Here is a 24,674-nt window from a genome sequence, read left to right as displayed (position 1 = left end):
CAGAAGTGAACCCACGATTATATGTCAATTAATCTTCAACAAAGGAGGAAAGAATATGAAATGGGAAAAAGACAGTCTCTTCAATGAAACTGGACCACTTTCTTACACCATACACAAAAAAAAAACTTCAAAATGGATTAAAGACTTAAACATGAGACCTAAAACCATAAAAATCCCAGAAGAGAGCCCAGGCAATAATTTCTCTGACATCAGCTGTAGCAATTTTTCTAGATATCTCCTTTGGCAAGGGAAACAAAAGCAAAAATAAACTATTGGAACCGCATCAAAATAAAAAGCTTCTGCTGAACAAGGGAAAAAATCAACAACTAAAAGACAATCTACTGAATGGGAGAAGATATTTGCAAATGACATGTCCAATAAAGGGTTAGTATCCAAAATATATAAAGAACTTATACAACTTAACACCAAAAACCTCCCCAAATAATCCAGTTAAAAATAGGCAGAAGACATGAACAGTTATTTCTCCAAAGAAGACCTACAGATGGCCAACAGACACATGGAAAGATGCTCACCATCACTCCTCATCAGGGAAATGCAAACCAAAACCAAAATGAGATATGTCATACCTGTCAGAATGAATAAAATCAAAACACAAGAAACAACACATGCTGGTGAGAATGTGGAGAAAAAGGAACACTTGTGCACTGTTGGTAGGAATGCAAACTGGTCCAGCTACTGTGGAAAACATTTTTGAGGTTCTTCAAAAAATGAAAAACAGCATTACCGTAAGATCCAGTAAATCCACTACTGGAAATTTACCCAAAGAATATGAAACACTAATTTGAAAGGATATATGCACATTTATGTTTACTGCAGCATTATTTACAATAGCCAAATTATGAAAGCAACCCAAGTGTCCATTGATAGATGAATGGATAAAGAAGATGTATATATGTATGTATCTATCTATCTATAGCTAGCTATAGCTAGCTAGCTAGATATATCTGTAGATATATTTATAGAGTGAGTGGACTATTACTCAGCCATAAAAAGAATGAAATCTCGCCATTTGCAGCAACATAGATGGGTCTAGAGGGTATAATGCTAAGTGAAATAAGTAAATCAGAGAAAGACAAATACCACATCGTTTCACTCATATGTAGAATTTAGGAAACAAAACAAATGAACAAAGAAAAAAGAAACAACCCAAAAAACAGACTCTTAACTATAGAGAGCAAGATGGTTACCGGGGGGGGGGGGGGGGGGGCGGGGGGAGATGGGTGGGGGAATAGGTCAAATAGGTAAAGGGGATTATGAGCATATTTATCATGATGAGCACTGAGAAATGTACAGAACTGTTGAATCACTATATTGTACACCAGAAGGTAATAGAACACTGTATGTTAACTATTCTGGAATTCAAATAAAAAAAAATCTACCATGTCATTAACTGTTTTCTATTTGTTGCCGTTCTTCCCACTTTTGTCATCCATTCTTTTTCTGGCTTTTGTGGTTTTAGTTGAGCATTTTATATGATTCCATCCATTCTTCTTAGCCTATTGGTTATACTTCATTATCCCTCCTTTTTTAAAAAAACTTTTTAGTGGTTGCCCTAGGGTTTGCAATATACATTTACAACTAATCCAAGCCCACTTTCAGATAACATTATACCACGTCATGGGTGGTGTGAGTACCTTACAATAAGAAAATAATCCTTATTCCTGCCTCTCATCCCTATATAATTATTGTCATCCACTTCATATATGTATGAAATACATATAGGACATATACTAAGCATACATAATCAAATACATTGTTGATGATATTTTGAATACACTATTATCTGTTAGATCAATTATATATAGAAAAATAGAAGTTTTTATCTTACCTTCACCTACTCCTTCTTTGATCCTTTTCCTCGCTTTATGTAGATACGAGTTTCTGACCTGTATCATTTTCCTTCTCTCTAAAGAACTTCTTTAACATCTCTTATAGGGCAGATCTACTGGGAACAAATTCCTTCCATTTTTGTTTGTCTAAGAATGTCTTTATTTCTCTTTCACATTTGAAGGATATTTTGGAGGGTACAGATTGGTGGTTTTTTCTCTCAACACTTAAAATGTTTCACTCCGTACTCATTCCTCGCATGGTTTCTGAGGAGAAGTTGGATTGTTGTAATTTGGTCAAATTAACATTTGTTAAGTAGAGCCTTATGTGGAGTGTTGGATGGTGAGCTGCGGTCAGCAAAGACCACAGGGGAAAGCGAGATAGAAAAGTTTATTACTCACAGGTCCTGGAGGAAGTACACGACTTGCCTTGAAGGGCCACACAAGGGAATCAAGGCGGGGTACAGGCAGAGTGCAAGCAAGGGGACCTGGGACATATGCCTTTCTTGAGGTCTGTAGGTAAAGTGTTTCTAAGGTCCCCAACCTAAGGCTGGATTGGTCAATTCAAACCAAAAAGATTGGGGTTTTGATAAGCTCTGAGGGGGTTTTATCTGAGGAGTACACAAGAAGTAGCTGGGAAGCAGGAGAGACTGTTTATCACCAGGGGCTTGGGGAAGTCCAACAGGAATGTACATTCATGACTGTGTGGGCTATTATCTAGGGTGTGCTCTTGCAGAAGGGGCTAGAATCACTTCAAAACTCCTGCAACCACTTAGCCACACAAAATAAACGCCACAGCGTTGACATTATGGAATAGTTTAACTGAACTATACAGACCTAATTCTTCCTTTGTTCCTCTGTAGGTGAGGTGTTTTTTCCCTCTGGCTTCTCTTGGAACTTTATCTTTGATTTTGTATAGTTTGAAAATGATATGCGTAGGTATAGTTTTATGGCATTTATTCTGTTTGGTGTTTTCTAAGCCTCATGGATCTGTGGGTTGGTGTCTAACATTAATTGGGGGAAAATTCTCAGTCATTACCATTTCAATTCCTGAATTTCTTTATGACCATGTAGCAAACCTATTACTATTTTTAGTAACCACTGGTGATTGTGAGTTGAATATGTATGAAGCCACAGAGCATAGGCTCTGATATATGGGAAGTGCTGAAATACATAAATGTCTGATAAAGGAAATATATGACCTTAGTTGTTTTAAATACAATGGTGTAAGATTTATTTATTTATTTAATAATTAAAAAAAAGTTTTGTTATGTTATGTTAGTCACCATACAGTACCTCATTAGTTTTTGATGCAGTGTTCCATGATTCATTGTTTGCGTATAACACCCAGTGCTCCATGCAATATGTGCCCTCCTTAATACCCATTAATGGCCTATCCCAACCCCCTGCCTCCCTCCCCTCTGAAACCCTCAGTTTGTTTCCCAGAGTCCATAGTCTTTCGTGGTTAATGATGTAAGATTTATACATAGCATTACCATTTTACCCCATGTGAATATTCTTTTATTGTTTTTGGAGATCCAGCACAACTGTCTCTATGGTAGTGAATTAGACCCGGAGTTTGCTGTCTAAAAACAAAGCATTCATGAAAAAATTACAGATGACACTAATTTCTTTCAATATGTCATCAGATAATCAGTTTGGGGTGAGAGGCTATGCATATACAGACAGTTCACAAAAACCTAACTGGAATTCTTTCCTAAGAAATATTTCTCTTGCCTTCTAAGAGTCTCATATTTCAGCAGGTAGTTTATTTATGAGGGACAGTTCTCCTTTTGGTCTTCAGAATAATGTAGTATAATACATAAGTCCCTTGAATATCAGTTGAGCTATTAAAAGCATACACTAGTTACCTAATTCATACAGTTGGAGTGAATAGCTTCTATTTAACATTAACAACTGGCCAGCTAAGCAGAAGAGAAGCCAATGGTACAAAGATTTTCGTTCGAGATTTTCATTCTTAAACTTCAGTGTGTGTGAGCCCATAGGTATTAGATTCGGTAGAACATTGGTGGGTTTGAGGTTCTGCATTATTCAGAAGCACACCAGGTGGTTCTGATGCAGATGGGGTTTTGGTCACATTTTGAAAGACAAAGCACTAAAGTTGCTCAAACATTCATGACCATCACTTTAGATTTTGAATTATTTTTCTTAATAGGAAAGTCTACTTTATAAATCAAACAAGAAAAAGAAATAAAAAGCACCCAAATTGGGAAAGAAGAAGCAAAAGTGTTACTATTTGTAAATGAAAGGATATTCCATACAGAAAATCCTGAAGATTCCGCCAAAAATCTTTAGAACTAATAAATGAATTAAAGTTGCAGGATACAAAATTAATATACAGAAATCTGTTGTATTTCACACTAATAATGAACTATCAGAAAAAGAAATTAAGAAACAATTCCATTTACAATTGAGTCAAAAAGAATAAATACCTAGGAATAAATTTAACCAAGGAGTTGAAAAACCTATACTATGAAAACTGGAAGACATTGATAAAAGAAATTAAAGATGATACAAATAAATAGAAAGATAAACCATGCTCATAGATTGAAAGAATTAATATTATTAAAATGTCCATACTATGAAAGCAATCTGTAGACTCAATGCAATCCCTGTCAAAATACAATGGCATTTTTCACTAGAACAAATAATCCTAATATTTGTATGAAATCAAAAAAGACGCCAAATAAAGCAATCTTGAGAAAGAACAAAGTTGGAGATATTACACTCCCAGATTTCAAAATATATTTTTATTTTATTTTATTTTATTTTATTTTATTTTATTTTATTTTATTTTTAGGACAGAAAGTGCATAAGCAAGAAACTGTGCACACACATGGGGGGGAGGGGTGGGCAGAGGGAGAGAAAGGGAATCCCAGGCAGGTTCCACACCCAGCCCAGCATGAAGCCTGACTTGAAGCTCTATCCCAGGACTGTGAGAGCATGACCTGAGCCGAAATCAAGAGTCAGAGCTGCCCGGGCACCCCTCAAAATATATTATAAAACTATAATAATCCAACCAGTATGGCACTGCCACAAAAATAGACATATAGACCAAAGGAACACAATGGAGAGCCCAGAAATAAACCCATACTTATACAGTCAATTAATCTACAAAAAGGAACCAAGAAAATACAATGGGGAAAAGAAATCTTTTCAATAAATGGAGCTGGGAAAATGGGACAGTTACATGGAAAAGAATGGACTTGGACTATTTTCTTACACTATATACAAAACAAACTCAAAATGGATTAAAAACCTAAATGTAACACTTGAAACCATAAATCTCCTAAAAGAAAACATGGGTTGTGTTGTAATGTGTTGGACATTGGTCTTAGCAGTAATTTCTTGGTTCTGCCTCTTCAGGCAAGAGCAACAAAAGCAAAAATAAGCATTTGTATCAATGTCAACCTAGGAAGCTTTCACACAGCAAAAGAAACCATCAATAAAACAAAAAGGGAATCTACTTAATGGGAGAAGATATTTTCAAATGACATATCTGGTAGGATATTAATATCTAATATGTATAAAGAACTCACACAACTCAAAAAACCCAAACAATTTGATTAAAAAATGGGCAGAGGACCTGAATAGACATTTTCCCAGAGAAGATATAGAGATGGGCAACAGATACATGAAAATACACTCAACAATGCTAAGCCTTAGGGAAATGCAAATCAAAATCACAGTGAGATATTACTTCATACCTGTCAGAATGGCCAAAATCAACAACACAAGAAATAACAAGTGTTGACAAAGATGTGCAGAGAAGGAAACACTCATGCACTATTAGTGGGAATGCAAACTGGTGCAGCCACTGTGGAAAACAGTATGGAGTTTCCACAAAAAGATAAAAATAGAAGTACCATACAATCCAGTAATTCCACTTCTGAATATTTACTCAAAGACAATGAAAACACTAATTCAAAAAGATACATACACCCTTATGTTCAGCATTATTTACAATAGCCAAGATATGAAAGCAATTTAAGTGTCCATCAATAGATGAATGGATAAAGATGTGTATTTGTGTATATGAACACAAATACACACACGTATTACAATGGAATATTATTTAGCCATAAAAAAGAATGAAATCTTGCTATTTGCTACGACATGAATGAACCTGGAGGATATTATGCTAAGTGAAATAATTCTAACAGAGAAAGACAAATGCTGTATGATTTTACTTATATGTGAAATCAAAAAAGCAAAACAAACAAACAAAACAAGAACAGACTCATAATTACAGAGAACAAACTGGTGTTTGCCAGAGAAAAAGGGTTAGGGGGTGGGCAAAATAGGTAGCGATTAAGAGCTACAAATTTCCAGTTATAAAATAAATGGGTAATGGAGATGTAAAGTACAGCATAGGAAATATAGTCAATAATATTGTAATAACTATATATGATTACAGATGTTAACTATACTTATATGGTGATCATTTTATAACATATAAATGTCAAACCACTATGTTGTACACCTGAAACTAATATAATGTTGTATGTTAACTGTACTTAAGTAAAAAGTAGTTTATGAAAAATTATGTATAGCAGTGCCATAATTTTGTTATATGTATGTATAAAATGTTTATATATTATGTAAATATAAATCTATTTATTAATTACATAGAATAGAGTATACCTAAATATAGCTACATGTATGGGTAAATGATAGGAGAAATATATACTAAAAAGTTAACTACACTTATCAATGATTAGTGAAATTATAGCAATTTGTTTTCTTTTTGCTTTTTTACATTTTCGATTTTTTCCTACCATTAACCTGTAATGCTTTTGTTTGCAGAAGAAAGGAATAAGCTACAAAAATAATAGTTACAGAAGAGTAGATTTTAACTGATTTGTTGATTACTCTATAATGCCCAGTAGATTGACTTCATTCTACAGGGAATATTTTGGTGGCACTGAGGGAGTTTCAACATTCTCTTCGCAAACAGGTTTGCCGATGGGAAGAAATAAATATCTTTCCTTCCAAACTGCATTTTTCAAGGAAAAATAGCATGAGACAAATAGTCGTCTTTGACCGTTTTGTTCTTGTATCTTCAGAGTTCTTCATGAAAATTTACGTTTTATGGCATCTCTGCATCTTCTTACAAGAATTGGGTGAGAATGCAGTGCTTTATTTTATTGCAATTATTCTTTCCATGAAAAATGATAGGCAATACCATTTTAGTACCAAGAGTTTTTCGTGAGCTCTCAAAATTAGTGAAAAATATTTTTCAGATGACTTATCTTTCAAATGGAACACCCTGAATTGAATAGGTAAATAAACATTGTGTTTATTTCCTCTGAAAACTTTTGGATATAAAGTATATATTTGTAGAATGAAGAATCGAACCCAAGCACAATCAAGTTGTGCACTTCACCACCATGTCATGCTACCTACTACGTAGCAGAGAGGAGTCCGAGTCACACAGGCTGTGGGTGGGAATGTGCTTGAGGCAATCCAGTGCTTTAGAGGAGAACCTCAAAACAAGGGTCATAAAGCTAATAATCATGTGGTAATTCAGAGACAGAATTGAGATTCAAAGCCTCTGAAATTTTGTTACATTTTTATTAACTTTTTTTTTCTTTTTGGCCAGGATAATGAATTATAGAAACGATGTATTTAGTTTTTTTTGTGTCTTTGAAAATTAAAATTCATTCTGGCATTTAATTTTCGTTGGAACACAACTAGAATGAGGAAGAATTCTGATTGTTAAGAATCATAGAGTTATGGGGCTTTTAAGAGAGTCTATGACTTCCCCTTCAATTTGGATCTTCTGTAAGATGATACTTCGCTGGAAATATGTTTAAGAAAAAAGTTCACCACTACTACTGAGAGGCACAGCTCATTGCTGTAAAGGATAATCTGGTACTTGCAGTGACTTGACAGCAGCGTGCTTACTCGATGATTACTGCCACTGTGACCAGCCTCTCTGCTGGTATTTCTTCATGTCTAATGTAAAAGTCTCAAACAAATTTTCTCTTTTCCTATTTCCAGTGAAGATGGAGAAGAACAGTTTTGCTCAAAACAGCTTCTCTTTTACAGGGGAAAAAACTCCAGGTGCCTTTTTATAGAACATACTCTAATTCTTCCATATATTTTTATTATTATATCAAACATTATTATCATTAGAACTGAATTTTTCACAAACTCTGTCTTCCCTCAATTTTCTGTATGTTCCCTGTCTTTGAATAACCAAGCAAGGCCTTTAGGGAAATGTTTCAGGCCAGCACAGACTTGGGGAATGAAGTCTTCACAGAATTGGTGACTAGGTTATAGAAAAAAAACACATATGTGTTGGAATGACACCCACTTGGGGGGGTCTTGTCGTAAAAGCCTGGGAGCTGTGAATCCAAGACTGGGAAATAGTTCCTTGAAGGGTTATATACTTAATCAGCTGTTTGTAAATGGGTAGACCCCGCTTTAGATACTAAGAGAGAGATTGGAATACACAAAACATATTTTATGTTCAGACTTGTGCATAATTTGTCATTGATGACATTGTGATGATGAGGACCGAGGTGTTTTCTTCGGGTCTCCACAGGACCTAGCCTTCTCACTTGCTTCCCAGGCTTATAAAACTCGTGGATCCACTTGTCGTTTGGGGCTCTTACCTGCCTTGACTGTCTTTACGTTAGTCATTGCCTGTTACTGTGGTTCATCTTTTCTCATTTGATTTGTCTTTTAAACAGAATTTATAATTTTTACTATTTAAATTGAATCCACCTTTTCAAAACACTGGTGATTTTTTTCAACTATGGTGCCATTTGTAGTGTTTCATTTGCCTTGATTTTGATAGTCTCACTTGCAATCTCAGAAAGGGCGGGAAAAACCCCTACAGTAGTTTTAGAATTTGTGCCTCTGAAATATTAAAACATATTCTCAGTTACCGGGATGGTAGTTGTCTTACTTGGCCTGAAAATGACAGCCTAAGGGCTGTCCTTCCCAAACCTGCAAATAAGACAGTAGATTTTTTTTTCTTCACTCCTCTTAAAAGAAGGGTGTTTTATCATCCCGGGTGTAACACCTGGTCGAGGTTCCATGAGCTAAGGATGGCAGTGCTGTAACTCAGGAGGCACTCCATAAATATGCGTTGACTGAATGAATGTTTTTGTTCATGTATGAGAGTTTATTGGGGATATTTAAAAAGTACTAATTAAAAATTTGGAAGGGCTTTGAGTAATGTAAAATCAAAAGACTTGATTAGGAATTTGGGTGATTTTGATAAACATATAAGCAAATAATAATGATAATGGACAGTAAAAAAGTAATGGGATATTGATGGTCTTATTACTCAACCTATTAACGTCTTAAAAGGATTGAATGGTGTATATTGCTGATATCAGAGATAGAGTCCCTTTTTCACTCAAGAGAAAAGCACAAGATTTTCTGAGAAAGGGTGATAACGCTTTTGAAACTGGAGCACCGCTCCTTTTATAGATTTTCATATAAAAAGTATTTTTTAATCTTAATTCTGAAAAACATTTCATTGTTAGTATATTCAATTTTAGATATATATACTTAAAAGCCTTCTTTAAAAAATCTTTCTCAAAATTATTTATTATATACTTAATACTCTTAAGTGTGTTTCTAAAAAAGGGAAACCCTGTACCTTCACATTTGTTGAGAAGTTGACATCTGAAATAGGGAACAGACATTACCATCCCAAACTAGTTTTCCTGACCCTTGATTGTTTTTTTCCTTTACCTCTTCTCTCATGGCAGTGATCAGCCCGAGTGCATATGATGGAGGCAAACAAGACGCAGGTGACTGAGTTTGTTCTCACCGGCCTTACAGATCGTCCAGGCCTGCAGGTCCCCCTGTTCCTGGTGTTCTTGGTCATCTACCTCACCACCATGGTGGGCAACCTCGGACTGATTTTTCTCATCCGGAAAGACCCCCATCTTCACACCCCCATGTACTTACTCCTTGGCAGTTTGGCCTTTGCAGATGCTTGTTCCTCGTCCTCTGTGACTCCCAGGATGCTTGTCAACATCTTAGACAAAAGTCAAATGGTATCCCTGGTTGAGTGCATCACCCAGTTTTATATTTTTGCGTCCAGTGCCACCACAGAGTGTTTTCTCCTGGTAGTGATGGCCTATGACCGCTATGTAGCCATATGCAACCCCTTGCTTTATCCAGTGGTGATGTCCAACAGGCTCTGTGCTTGGTTGATAAGTTTGTCTTATGTGATTGGTTTTCTGCATCCCACAATTCATGTAGGATTATTATTCAGATTAACCTTCTGCAGGTCCAATATGATACATCATTTCTACTGTGAAATTTTGCCACTATATACAATTTCTTGCACTGACCCATCTATTAATGCATTGGTACTTTTTATTTTTGCTGCTTTTATACAAGCTTTTACATTTATGACCATCATAGTGTCTTATACCCGTGTCCTCTTTGCCATCCTGAAAAAGAAGTCTGAAAAGGGCAGGAGCAAAGCCTTCTCCACGTGCAGCGCCCACCTGCTCTCTGTTTCCTTGTTCTATGGCACTCTCTTCTTCATGTATGTGCGCCCTGGGTCTGGCCCAGATCAATATCAGGATAAAATGTACTCACTGTTTTACACGATTATCATCCCCCTGCTCAACCCCTTTATTTACAGCCTAAGAAACAAGGAAGTTTTAGGTGCACTGAGAAAAATGATAAAGAAATAAATATTTCTCAGGAAAGTTTTCGTTATTCCTTAGATTTTACTCTGGTCAAATAAAACACGTGTCCTTGCTTTTGCACATAGTAGGACCTTAATATGTACTTGTTAGGTGAATGAAGAAGAAATTTAGAGTAGATAGACTTGTTTTCATCCTAAGTTTTTGTGATCATCCAAATAATTAATGAGCATGATAAGGATGGACTCCACTTACCTTGTGTTGTTTTATTTTTTAATTTTTATTTATTTATTTATTTATTTATTTAAAGATTTTATTTATTTATTTGACAGAGAGAGAGACAGCCAGCAAGAGAGGGAACACAAGCAGGGGGAGTGGGAAAGAAGAAGCAGGCTCCCAGCGGAGCAGAGAGCCCGATGCGGGGTTCGATCCCAGGACACTGAGGTCACGTCCCTGGCCGAAGGCAGACGCGTAATGACTGAGTCACCCAGGTGCCCCCCTTGTGTTGTTTTAAATCTATCCTCAAGGATGGAACTGGAATGAAATTTTCAAATTACTGTGTCTTTGTAACATGAAAGAGCTTTGTGTTTCCAGATATACACACATTTCTTTTTTAAGATTTTATTTATTTATTTGTTTTCTTTGAGAGAGTGAGAGCACAGGCAGGTGAAGGGGCAGAGGAAGAGGGAGAAGAAGCCTCTCCGGTGAGCAGGGAGCCCAACTTGGGGTCGAGTCCAGGACCCGGGATCATGACCCGCACTGAAGGCAGACACTCAACTGACTGAACCATCCAGGCGCCTCTCCAGATACACAAACTTTAAAACTTTTTTGCGCTTATATTTTTTTAAGAGAAGACTCAATCTGCATAAAACTTCTTTTTAAAAAGTTCTCATGCCCTTTTAAATAATTCCTGAGCAAGTAATTTTCAAAACCTTCTCTTGAGTATTTATAATTATTCAAACAATATGTACACCAAAGTAATATTGTTAGACTGAATATGACAGTATATAACCTTGTGAGGCATTTAAAATGAACATAGCAGAGATCGGTAGGAGAAGGAAGGGAAAAATGAAGGGAGAGTAAACAGAGGCGGAATGAACCACGAGAGACTATGGACTCCTGGAAACAAACTGAAGGTTTCAGAGGGGAGGGGGTGGGGGGATGGTCTAGCCGGGTGATGGGTATTAAGGAGGCACGTATTGCATGGAGCACTGGGTGTTATACACAAACAATGAATCATGGAACACTACATCAAAAACTAAGGATATACTGTATGGTGACTAACATAACATAATAAAAAAAATGAACATTTCTGCAAGGTTTAAAAGTAATTTGGAAAATTATATTTGCATTGCAATCATTGAAAGGCATAAAAATTTAACAATTGTGTATTTAAGAGGAAGTAGTTTTCCTGCCATGTAATGAAAAGTTCTGAGTTTTTTAAAAACATCTATTTTTTAATTTATAAGCAATCTTACTAAGCATCTTGTGTCTGACACACATACACCAATTGCATTTTTTTCTCTTGGAATGGACAGCTACCTAAAAGAGCTGATGTGCTTGGTCAATTTGTAATTACGCAACTTAACTGGCTTTTTCGTTATAAAAACTATGTATGTTTTTTATCTGGTCCTTTTGCATTTTTTGAGATCCTGACTTTATTATTTACGGCCCTGTGAATATTTTAGTCAAAAATAAAGGAAAGAGAGGTAGTTTGACCCACATTATGTTATTGATGGAGCCGATTCTCATAACCCTTAGATGTCTCTTACAGGCCATACAAGGGAAAAGGAGCATATAAACCATGAGTAGTGACCTTGGCGAACTCCAGAAAAAAAAAAAAAAGTGTTTCTGTATACATGACACATTCCTCTAACACCTAGCCTATTATTTTTGAGGATAGAAACAATTTGCTGAGTCATCGAACAACAAGGCCTGAGGTGGGGCTGACTGTGTCTGGAGCTCAGTTTCCTCAGACTCTGCTCCTCTCACTGCCTCTGAGCCCTGCTTCTGCTGTGTGGGCTCCCTGGAAGCAGACTGCTTCCTGTGGGAGCAGAATCTCTGTGGGAGTTCTTGCCTCCCTCTCTCCACAGTCAAGGCCACTGGCAAAACTCTCTCTTTTTTGTTTTTCTTTATGTGCCATGCAGCTGTTTTAGGTATTGGCTGTACACAGTTGCTGTCTGTCGATATATGGATGTTCTCTGTCTGCTTTATACCTTTATTATTTCAGGCAGCACGGAGCCAGAGTCCATGCTTTTAACCCACTGCCTATGCTGCTGCTGTGACTGTAATGTCTTAGGTGAGACCCAACACAGGGCTGAAGAGGCACTTGGAAGGAGGTGGTGCTGGCCGAATCCGGACAGCTCCTTCTGCTCCACGGTGTGCCCTGTCTACATGTGCTTCCTGGCTTCTTCCTCTCCTGTAAACTCAGGTTGCCGTGCTGGTTTTTTTTTTTTTTTTCTTTTTTTAGGATACTGTGAGTTCTTTGTAGAAACTTTTATTTTTCATGGTTTTATATTTTATGCGAAAGATGGTTTGGAATCCAACTAATAGCTGCATAATCCATGAGAATGACAGCACTTCAGGAGCTTCTTAAGTATAGCATATGGTAAAACTGAATAATTCTTTGACACATCACACTCCGTTGATAACAAGTAGCAGAAGTAGTGAGTAAATGTCACCAATCAAGGCTTGCATATCTTCTTCTTCCTCACCCAGATGGTATGGATCAATGGTTCTCACTCTTTTTTTTTTTTTTTTAATTTATTCGACAGAGATAGAGACAGCCAGCGAGAGAGGGAACACAAGCAGGGGGAGTGGGAGAGGAAGAAGCAGGCTCATAGCGGAGGAGCCTGATGTGGGGCTCGATCCCATAACACTGGGATCACGCCCTGAGCCGAAGGCAGACACTTAACCGCTGTGCCACCCAGGCGCCCCAATGGTTCTCACTCTTGTTTCTCATTTCAAACCGAACAAACCAGAATCTCTAAGATGGGGTCCCAGGCTTTTGGTAGTTTTCTGAACCTCTCTGAGTGATTCTAATATGCGGCCAGTGTTGACAGTCACTAGGGACAATCATCAGAAACGTGGCAAGTTTCCGATGAAGAGTAGGTGATAATTGAGTAGAGAAGCTTCCCTGTATGACCATTACAATGACTGTTTTGTCAAATGACTACTTTATCATAGTTTATGCAATTTTTGATCAAGTTTTTATCTTTATTTCCCCCATTTGTGATGGCACAAAGGGAATAATGATATATAAATTTTATGTCTATTGCATAGTAGGCTTTTTAAATTTAAGGCAGTGATTCTTAATCTTCGGTGGAATCACCTAAGGTCCTTAGAAATTAAAATTCTCTGACCCAATCTCAGACCAGTGAAATCAGCTGCTCCAGAGATGTGACCCAGCTATTTGTTGACCTTTATCCCTCCAGGTGATAAAAGTATAGCCCAGGTTGAAAACTACTGGTTTAAGGGGAAAGTAAAAACTTCATATGGTTCTTGATTCTTTAGTTGGTTTTGGAAGTCTGACACAATTATCTACGTGCTAGTGAATAGGGAGTGCAGGTTGCTGTCTGAAAACAAATTCGTTCATAAAATAATTGTAGATAGCACTAATTTCTTTCACATTCCTACCAGATAATCAGTTTGGGGAGACAGGCTATGCATATCCAGACAGTTCACAAAAAGTTAATTGCAATTCTTTCCTAACAAATGTTTCTCCTGCATTATTAGAGTCCCATATTTCAGCAGGTATTTTATTTATATTGGACAGTTCTCCGTTCTTGTCCATATTGTCTTGTAGTATAATCAATCCACTGAATGTCAGCTGAGCTATTACAAGGTGTCTACTAGGTACATTATTTGGTTGGAGAGTGTAGCCTCTATGTAATGTCTATAACTGGTTTAGTTAAGCAGAAGAGCCAACGAAGTGGAGATTTTTCACCTGAGGTTTTCATTCTTACTTCCGTGTGCGTGAGCCTGCAGGCATCGGATTCAGTAGATGGTAGGTTGGTGTGAGACTCTGCACTATTCACAAGTAGCCCAGGCAACCCTGAGGCAGGTGGGCCTGGGCTGTGTTTTGAAACACAAAGCAGTAAAATTGCTCAAACATATATGATGATCGCTTTAGACTTTGAATTTTGATTTCTTAATAGGAAAGCCTACCTGCTCTCGTCTGAATATTTGTGTCCTCCCCAAATTCATATTTTAAAATACCAATCCCCAGGGATGATGATATGAAAAGGCAGGGCCTATGGAAGTTGCTGAGGTCATGTGGGGGAGCCTCATGATGGGGTCAGTGCCTTATAAAAGGGGCTCCGGAGAGAACCCAGCCTCTTCCTCTGTGTGAGGACACAGTGAAAAGGCACTGAATATGAATCGGAACTAGGACCGTCATCACAATGCGACAATGCTGACACCTTGACCTTGGACTTGAGCCTCCGGAACTGTGAGAAATAAATTTCTGTTGTTTATAAGCCGGCCAGTTTGTGATCTGTTTTATGGCAGCCTGAAAGGACTAAGACAGTGCCTCATATTTAAATATTACTTCTAGACTCTTCGAGTGTGTTCATCTGAATCATCTTAATTGATCCTTTCAGTCACTTTGGGAAAATGGAAGGGAGGTGGCATTTCTTTCATTTACAAGTAAGGCAGCATGGAGTAATGGAAAAGCAGAGTGTGTCAAATCAGAAGATCTGTTCTTTTATTCCTGAGTCTTAGATGAAGTTAAAGTGACCACAAGAGACTTCGTTAAATCTGCTGGGTCATACAGAGAAAAAAAAAAACAAGTGTTTGATGGTATTTAAATGCACAGCGCCTCAATTTCTTCATTTAGATAATGGAGATAATAATATGCACTTGGGTCCCTAGTTAGCTGATTGGGTGAGACAGTATATGTGAAGGTACATTACATAGCATAAATCACTATACAAATACAGGTTTTGTTTTTATGAGGAAGTTAAGGTCCAACTTTTCTAAAGTTATATAACCAATAAGAGGCTAAGCCAAGACAAGAAACACTGTTACAAACTGCATTGTCCCAGGTGGCCAGTGTGACTGCATCAGAATTCTTTCCATTATGTAAGGTAATGTGAGAAATAGCAGGTGCTCCAATACTGTTGAGAAATTAAGAAAGTTTATATGAATATGTTTTTGTTGAAAGTAAAGTAAAAAAGAAGTTATAATAATGACTATTATATTTTTTAAAAATATGTTCATTAAAAAATTAGTCTTAGGAGACCTTAAAAAGCAAGTGTCTGTAAAATCCCTCTTTGGGAGGAAGGTTTCAAAAAGCAACATTGCCACAAATGGATGATTTCTGGCAAAAAATAGTTTGATCACTCACGAGAGAGAGAAGTCCATTTCGTACAAAGTGTGAGAAACAGGAAACAGTGACTAGACAGAACCTGCAGCAACTTGCATTTTTATTGACTCATTTTTGTCCTTTCAAAGAAAACTCCTGACCAGGGTCTACTGTGCCAGACACTTAAATGTATTTTTGGATTGAATTACTAAGCTATTCAAGGTAAGCCTTTTAAAATCACCAACAATTTGCCTCCAAGAGAGAAGGTGGGCTTCTGAAACTGTGAACTTCTGGCAAGGTCAAATAAAACTAATGTTTAAACATTTCTATAAATTTTTTCATGATAAATGTCAAAACATTTTGTCCTATTCCCCCCCTTTTTTTGTAGTTGTGTTATTGAAGTATTTCAGTTCAAAAAAATGTAGAACAAATGACAGAATTTCAAAATTACCATTTAAAAATCCCTAATAATATGATTGGTTCTGGCAAGAATCATTAAAGGATGCTAAAAACCTTAGCTAAAAACTGGATGGGGACCTGGATAGCTGCAAGGTGGGAAACTATCATATCATGAGTTACTTGCCAGATGTAAGGTAAAACAGATAAACTTTATAGTGGAGAGATGTGACTATTGATACCTTAACCCAGGAATCACACTGAACCCCACCAATAGTGAGACCAACAGGCTCCCTGCACTTCCTGATGTTATGCAGTATAAAATTCATAGCATCATTTATAAAGAATTCTTGCCAAAATGTTTAATCAAGCCTTTAGATATAAATTCCACTGGGAATGGAAAAGTTCAAAGAGTAGGAGAACAAGTCAAACAAGGCAGCTAGACAAATCCTGAATGTGGGAAATTTCACAAGACAATTGAACAACTGGCTCACTCCCTCCATGTCATTTCGTTAGGGGGAAAAACAAGAAAACCATTATGATTGATGGCATCAACAAAAAAGTAAAGATAGGGGAAAGAAATGACACTGTTTTGGATTAAAAGAATCTTGATAGAACAAACAAATGCAATGCTGTAAAAAATTGATAACAATTGGAGAAATTTGAATATAGACTTGTTATTTGATGGTATCGGAAGAATAGTATTCATTTTATCTGATAGCCAAGTGTTATGTCCTTTGTTCATGATGCAGTGTGAAATGTTTAATTATGAAATGTATCTGTAATTTTCATTAAAACAAGTGTTTCTCTTTAAAATGTGGTATGCCTATAGTTTCTCTCTTCTAGAAGTTGTGTCTCAACATAAATCACACTACTTCCTGGTTTGTGTGCCAACCTGCAGATGACTTGAGCTAACTGTAAAAGTATTTTATGTACAAAGTTAAACTGCCATTGTTATAAATTGGCACTATGATGACACATCTCAATTTGCTCACCCCCAAACCATTCTCTAACAAAAGAGTTTAACTGCTTTACTTCTGCATAATTAAAATAACTATCACAAATAGTTAAAATTATCATTCAACAAGCCTTTCCTATCTGTCAAGTACAGTGCTAAGGGCTTGACATTCACCCTTTCATCTGATTCTTGCAACAACCTTGTAAGTGCACATTATTAACATCATTTTGCAAATGAGGTCTTCAAAGCTTAGAGAGTTGAAGTTATTGATCAAAGTCATAGAGGTAAAGCCCGATGAACCAAAGTCTGTCTCTTTCCAAAGTCTATGCTTTTAATCAATGTTGCTACTCTTCTTCCCTACATATAGAAGTAAATAGTAAAATTTTAGTGAATCTGTACCCATAGTGAACCTTGGTAACGTCAAGCATAGTTTCGGTTATTACAGCTAACTTTATGATATATTGCAAACCTGGCATGGGACATCTCCCCTCTTTATTCTTTTAGAAGAATTCTTTGGGCATTAAAAATATCTATTTGCTCTTTCAGATGAATTTATTTTCTAGTTCAACTATCTCCCTATGATTTTGTTTAATATTGCATCAAATTTATAAATTAATTTAGAAAACTTAATACCTTTACTAGATCAAGTCTTTCTGCTTAGATAAAACGATGAATTTTCACACATTAAACACATTTTTATACCCCTCAGTAGTTTTTCATTTCTACCAAATATGTATAGGTCAGGCATAGTTCTTGCCAAGTTTCATCATATCCATATAGATACACACGTATACATGTATATGCATACATGTATATGTATACGTGTGTATGTACATATATTTTTTTCCAAGAAATATTTTTTGTAGATCTGTGACAATTTGAAAAAACTCTCAGATGAACTTCATAGTCTGGAAATATCAAAAAAGTTAAGAAAAAGTTAGGTATGCCATGAATGCATAAAATATACATGATACTAGTCTATTTTATCACTTACTACCATAAAATATATAAAAATCTATTATAAAAAGTTGAAGTGTATCCAAACCAACACTTAGAGACTGTCCGCGGCACCATGGCAGTTGCGAGAAAGCAGCATTACGTCCTAACTGCGTAAAATTAACTGTAGTACGTGCTGCACCACTGTAGTCATTTGTCACCTTCTCTTGCTATCGCGGTGAGCTCAAGTGTTGAGTACCTGCTTAAAACGACATACCGTGCTAATCTCTATGTGAGCAATTGGTTTCTCTAATAAATTGCATATCGCAGTACAAACTGATCTCATGGTTCTCATGTACCTTGAATAAACTATGGGACTTGTATGAAGTAACTAGTGATGCTGTTAGTGCCCCCAAGAGGCAGAGAAGAGTCATGACATTACAAGAAAAGGTTGAATTGCTTAATACGTGTGGTAGATTGAGGTCTGTGGCTGTGGTTGCCCACCATTTAAAGCTGTGTAAGGACCAAGGTCAGGGGGAAAAATTATTTATTTATTTTTATTTTATTTTTTTGAGAGAGAGGGAAAGAGTGCAACTGGGGAGGGGCAGAGGGAGAGACAGAATCCTAAGCAGGCTCCATACCCAGCACAGAGACGGACATGGGGTTTGATCTCATGGCCCTGAGATCATGACCTGAGCTGAAATCGGTTGTTCAAACGACTGAGCCACCCAGGCGTCTCCCAAAAAGAGAATTCTTGAAGCCATCACTGCAGCAATGCCAGCAGGCACAAAAACCTTGCATTTTTTGCAAAATACCTTTTTGTCTCATATTAAAAATGCAGCTGTTATGTGGGTGCAGAATTTCTATAAGAAAGGCTTACCTATAAGCTCTAATTTGACTCAAGAAAAAGCAAAGTCATAGACAACTTAAAGCAAAAGGAAGGTGAGGGATCTAAAGTTGAAGAATTTAATGCCAGCAAAAGATGGTTTGATAATTTTAGAAAGAGGGTTTGGCTTAAAAGATGTCAAGATAACAGGAGAAGCAGCTCTGCCAACTAAAAGGCAGCAGATGAGTTCCCAGATGCCATTAAAAAATCATCGAGGAGAAAAGATATCTGCCTGAACAGGTTTTTAATGCAGACGAAAGTGTCCCATTCTGGAAAGAAAATGCCACAAAGGATATCCGTTAGTAAGGAAGAGAAGTGAGCACTATGATTTAAGGCAAAAAGGGATGGGCCAATCTACTGTTTTGTGCAAGTGCAGTTGGGTTTATGATTAGGATGGCCCTTATCTATAAAGCTGCTAACTCCTGACCCTTGAAGGGAAAGAGAAACACGAGCTTCCAGTCTTTTGGTTATATGAGAAAGCCTAGACAATGAAAAGAGTTTTTCTGAAATGGTTCCATCCTGGCTTTGTTCCTGAAAGCAGAAAGTACCTTGCTAGTAAGGGATTGCATTTAAAGTTCTTTTGATATGGACAATGTCCCCAGCCACCCAGAACCCCATGAGCTCAACACCAAAGACACTGAAGTATCTATTTGCCCCCAAACACAATGCTTCTAGTTCAGCCTCTAGACCAGGGATTCGTAAAAACCTCTAAGGCTCATTACACACAGTAATCTATGGAAAGGATTGTCAACAGTTTGGAAGAGAACCCCAATAGAGAAAATATCATGAAAGTCTGGAACAATTATACCACTGAAGATGCCATTATTGTGCTAGAAAAAGCCATGAAAGCCATCAAGCCCAAAACTGTGTTCAGATGTTGTGCACAACAGGATTTATGACGGAGCCAGTCAAGGAATTCATTAAAGAGATTGTGTATACGGAAAAAAAAAACAAACAAACAAGAAAAAGGTGGATGAAGGGTCTCAAGATATGGATCTTGGAGAAATTCAAGAGCTAATAGACACCATACCAGAGGAATTAATAGAAGACAACTTGATGGGGATGAGTGCTTCTGAACCTGTGCCAGATGATAAGGAAGAAAACATGGAAGAAGCAGTGCTAGAAAACAAATTAGCACTAGACCATCTGGCAGAAGGGTTCGGATTATTCAAGACTGCTTTTGACTTTAATGGTCTGCACCCTTCCATGATATGGGCATTGAAAATAAAGCAACTGGTAGAAGAAGGATTGGTACTGGGTAGAAACATTTTTAGAGGAATGAAAAAGCAAAAAAGTGAGAACGTAATCACAAAGTAGTATCATAAATTTACACTGAGTGGGCCTGACTCTCCTGCCACCTCCTCCACTTCCTCCGTTGCTTCTGCCTCTGTGACCCTGGGACAGCAAGACCAACCCCCCTCTTCGTCTTTCTCCTCCGCCTACTCAACATGAAGACAAGGACGAACACCTGTGTGACGATCTGCCTCTGCTGCATGGAGAGTAAATAATCATCATGCCAGACAGTCAAAAAACCCGTTTCATAAGTGTCTTTGTGTGAAAACCTTAATAACAGGACAGCAAGAATTGTGTGAGACATTTTTCCGTCATCGTCATCATCATCATCGCCTATGAATTCATCCTGTAGCACATTGTGTGCAAGTCCGGTATGGAAGTGGACAGCCTAGCCTTATGCAGGCATCAGGTGAGTGATATTTAATATAAAATTAATAACTTGTTAGTTTTACAACTTTGCTTTCAAAGAATTACATTATTGTATAGTATGTCTCTTTCTCATAATTGGAGAAACTGCTTCTCAGCCTGTCCTCACAGGTAAGTTTTTTTTTTTAAAAAAATGAAACAATGTTTCCAATACTATATTATGAATATGGCTATAATATGGTATGCCATAAAAAATTAGTAACCATTCATTAGTGCAGAGGCTAGGCTACCATGAGGCAGTCATATTAGTTATATAAGTTACCATAAAGCAATCATATTGCTACTTCTTTGTATCAGTACATGAATTGTATTCTTGCAAATAAATATGAATTTCTTTTTCACATTTTTTCATTTTTGATGTTTAGTGTTAGTCAACATATAACATCTACAGTGTTTTGTTTCATAAGACAGTGTTGATAGAGGTACTGACAGACGATTCATTTTGTAAACACAGGATGTCGACTTGCAATATCAACATATACGATACAGTACTATAAATGTATTTTCTCATAATTTTATTAATATTTTCTTTTTTCTTAGCTTATTTTATTGTAAGAATATGGTATATAATACATGTAATATAAAAACATGTATTAATTAACTGAGTGTGTTATTGGTAAGGCTTACAGTCAACAGCAAGCTATTACAGTAGTTACATTTTTGAGGAGTCGAAAGTTATACACAGGTTTTCAACTGTGTGGGTGGTCAGTGCCCCTAACCCTCACGTTGTTCAAGAGTCAACTCTAATGATATCGAAGACTGTAAATGTTATATCATTGAGTTAACAATAGTTTATGAAAAATTATGTATACCAGAGCCATTATTTTATTAAAAATGTTTATATAAAGTTATGTATCTATAAATTATTTATGTATATATATACATAAATATTAACTACATGCATTGGTAAATGATAGGAGAAATATACACCAAAAAGTTAACTCTCTTTATCAGTAATTAGTGAGATTACAACAACTTGGTTTCTTTGTGCTTTTCTACATTTTCATTTCTTCCTCCAGTTAATCTGCTTTGTTTGCAGAAGAAACAAGCTATAAAAATAACAGTTAGAAATGAGTGGCTAAAAATGATTTGTTGACTAGTCTCTAATGCCCAGTAGGTTGATTTCATTCTACAGGGAATCTTTTGGTGGCATTGCGGGAATTTCAATATTCTCTTTGCAAACAGAATTGAAGATGAGAAGAAATAAATATCTTTCTTTCCATACAGCATTTTTCAAAGAAAACTAACACGAGACAAATAGTTGTCTTTGACATTTTTGTTCTTGTATCTTAAGAGTTCTTCATGAAAATTTGTATCTTATGACATCTCTGCATCTTCTTATAAGGATTGGGTGAGAATACAGTGCTTTATTTTATTGTCATTATTCTTTCCACCAAAAATGATAGAACATATCACTTTAGTACCAAGAGTTTCTCATGAGCTGTCAAAATATCTGAAAAAATTTTTGAGATGATTTATCTATCAAATGGAACAGAAAGGAATCTTAACTGAACAGCTAAATAAAAATCATGTTTGACTCCTTTAACTCCTTGTGGATAGAAGGCTATATATTTGTAGAATGAAGATTTGAACTCATGCTACTATACTGTCTGTGTGCTTCACCACCATGCTAGGCTACCTACTGAATAGCAAAGACTAGTTATAGTCTCGCAGACCGTGGGCAGAAATGCACCTCAGAAAATCCAGTGCTCTACAGAAGAGAACCTTAAAATGAGGCCATAAAGTGGTTTAGACCCATCACTTAGTAATTTAGAGGCGGAATTGAGACTCAAGCTTTTGAAAATTTGTTACATGCCTGTTAACATTTTCTTTGCCAGGACAATGGATTATAGAGTCAATCTATTTAATAATTTGTGTCTTTAAAAGTAAAATTCACTCTGGCTTTCACTTTGTTATGGAAACCTCACAGAAGCAGGGAAATTTTCCACTAGTTAAGAATTAAAGAGTTATGGGACTTTTGAAGAGAGTCTATGTTTTCTCCTTCCATGTGGCTCTTGTTTAGGTAGTACTTTTCTGGAAATTCGCAGAAAAGAATTCACCACATCTGCTGAGAGCCACACCTTACTGTCAGATTCTCGGAAGAGTGTGAAATAAGGATAATCTGGTACTTGCAGTGACTTGACAGCAGCGTGCTTACTAGATGATTACTGCCACTGTGACCAGCCTCTCTGCTGATGTTTCTTCATGTCTAAAATCAATCCCAAATTTTCGCTTTTTCCAGTGGAGAGAAAGAACTGGTCTCCTCAAAATAGCCTCTCTTTTAAAGGGGAAAAACTCCAGGTGCCTTTTTATAGAAAATATCTCAATTCTATATATTTTTAGTGTTCAAAGATTATTTTCATCAGGATTGAATTTTTCACAAATACTGTTATTCTTGGTAACTCAGAAATTACCAAGTGGGAGCTTTGAGATATTTCAGGCTAACACAGACTTAGGGAGGGAATCTTCAGCTACATCTATGCAGAATTGGTGTAGAAGTAAACGTCTGTGTTGGAATGACACCCACTTGGGTGGTCTTGTCGTAAAAGCCTGAGAGCTGTGAATCCAAGACTGGTAAATAGTCCCTTGAATGGTTATATACTTAATCAGCTGTTTGTAAATGGGTAGACCCCGCTTTAGATACTAAGAGAGAGATTGGAATACATAAGACATATTTTATGTTCAGACTTGTGCATAATTTGTCATTGATGACATTGTGATGATGAGGGCTGAGGTTTTTTCTCTCGGGTCTCCACAGGACCTAGCCTTCTCACTTGCGTCCCAGGCTTATAAAACTCGTGGATCCATTTGTCGTTTGGGGCTCTTATCTGCCTTGACTGTCTTTATGTTAGTCATTGCCTGTTACTGTGATTCATCTTTTCTCATTTGATTTGCCTTTTAAACAGAATTTATAATTTTTTTTTTACTATTTAAATTGAATCCACCTTTTCAAAACACTGGTTATTTTTTTCAACTGTGGTGCCATTTGTAACGTTTCTTTCACCCTGACTTTGATAGTCCCACTTGCAATCTCAAAAAGGGCAGGAAAAGAAAAATCCTTTTAATCATTTTAGAATTATGAGCCTCTAAAAAAAAGAATTATGAGCCTCTAAAATGTTAAAAACATTCTTGGTTAACTGCATGATAATTGTCTCCATTGGCATGTTTGATGGGAGTTCTCAGATCCATTCCAAATGTGCAAATAAGCTGGCTAGTGTTTTTGTTTCTTCTCTAGTCTTGAAAGAGTGGTTATTTTAGCGTCTCAAGTGTAACACCAGAATTAGAAGATCTGTTTGTGACGGAGCTAAGAATGATAGTGCTTTAATGCAGGAGTCACTAGATAAATACTTGTTATCTGAATGAATTCATATATGACAATTTATTGGGAAAATTAAAGATTGTATTAGAAATTTGGAATGGCTTTGAAGAATGTATAACCAAAAGGATCTGTTAGGAATTTGAGGAGATTCTGATGAATATAGAATCAAATAACGTAATGGTAATGGACAGAAAATAGATGAAATGGGATTTTAACTTATTATTAATTATTATTATTATATTATTCTACACAATAATGTATTAGAGGGAGAGAATGATATGTATAATCAATACCAAAGTTATAGTCCAGTTTTTGTTCAGTAGAAAAGATATGAAAGAGTTTCCGAGAAAAGGTGAAAATACCCTTGAACCTGAACCAGTGTCTCTATCACCCTTCAAGTAATTATACAACACACACACACACACACACACACACACACACACACGTCTTTTTAACCAAGTTTTACTTCTTGAAATTACTTATAATATATTTAACATTATTAGTGTGTTTTAAAAGAGAGAAACTCTAAACTTTAGTATTTGTTGAGTAAGGGCCATCTGAAATAGAGGAATATGACATTTCCACATAATACCAGTTTTCCTGACCCTTGATTGTTTTTTTCCTTTACCTCTTCTCTCATGGCAGTGATCAGCCCGAGTGCAT

At 36.5% G+C, this 24,674-nt stretch overlaps 1 protein-coding gene across 1 annotated transcript; it reads left to right on the top strand.

The window, feature by feature from the left end:
* Positions 1-9,616: 9,616 nt before the first annotated feature.
* Positions 9,617-10,540, top strand: LOC113256223 (olfactory receptor 5AC1-like). Its single transcript, XM_026499971.2, has one exon. The coding sequence runs from the start codon at positions 9,617-9,619 to the stop codon at positions 10,538-10,540; it is 924 nt and encodes a 307-aa protein (XP_026355756.2).
* The last annotated feature ends 14,134 nt before the right edge of the window (positions 10,541-24,674 follow it).

Source organism: Ursus arctos, unplaced genomic scaffold (genome assembly GCF_023065955.2).
Source record: "Ursus arctos isolate Adak ecotype North America unplaced genomic scaffold, UrsArc2.0 scaffold_4, whole genome shotgun sequence".
NCBI lineage: Eukaryota > Metazoa > Chordata > Mammalia > Carnivora > Ursidae > Ursus > Ursus arctos.
Note: the sequence above shows the minus strand (reverse complement) of the source record. Positions and strands in the feature narration are given on the sequence as shown.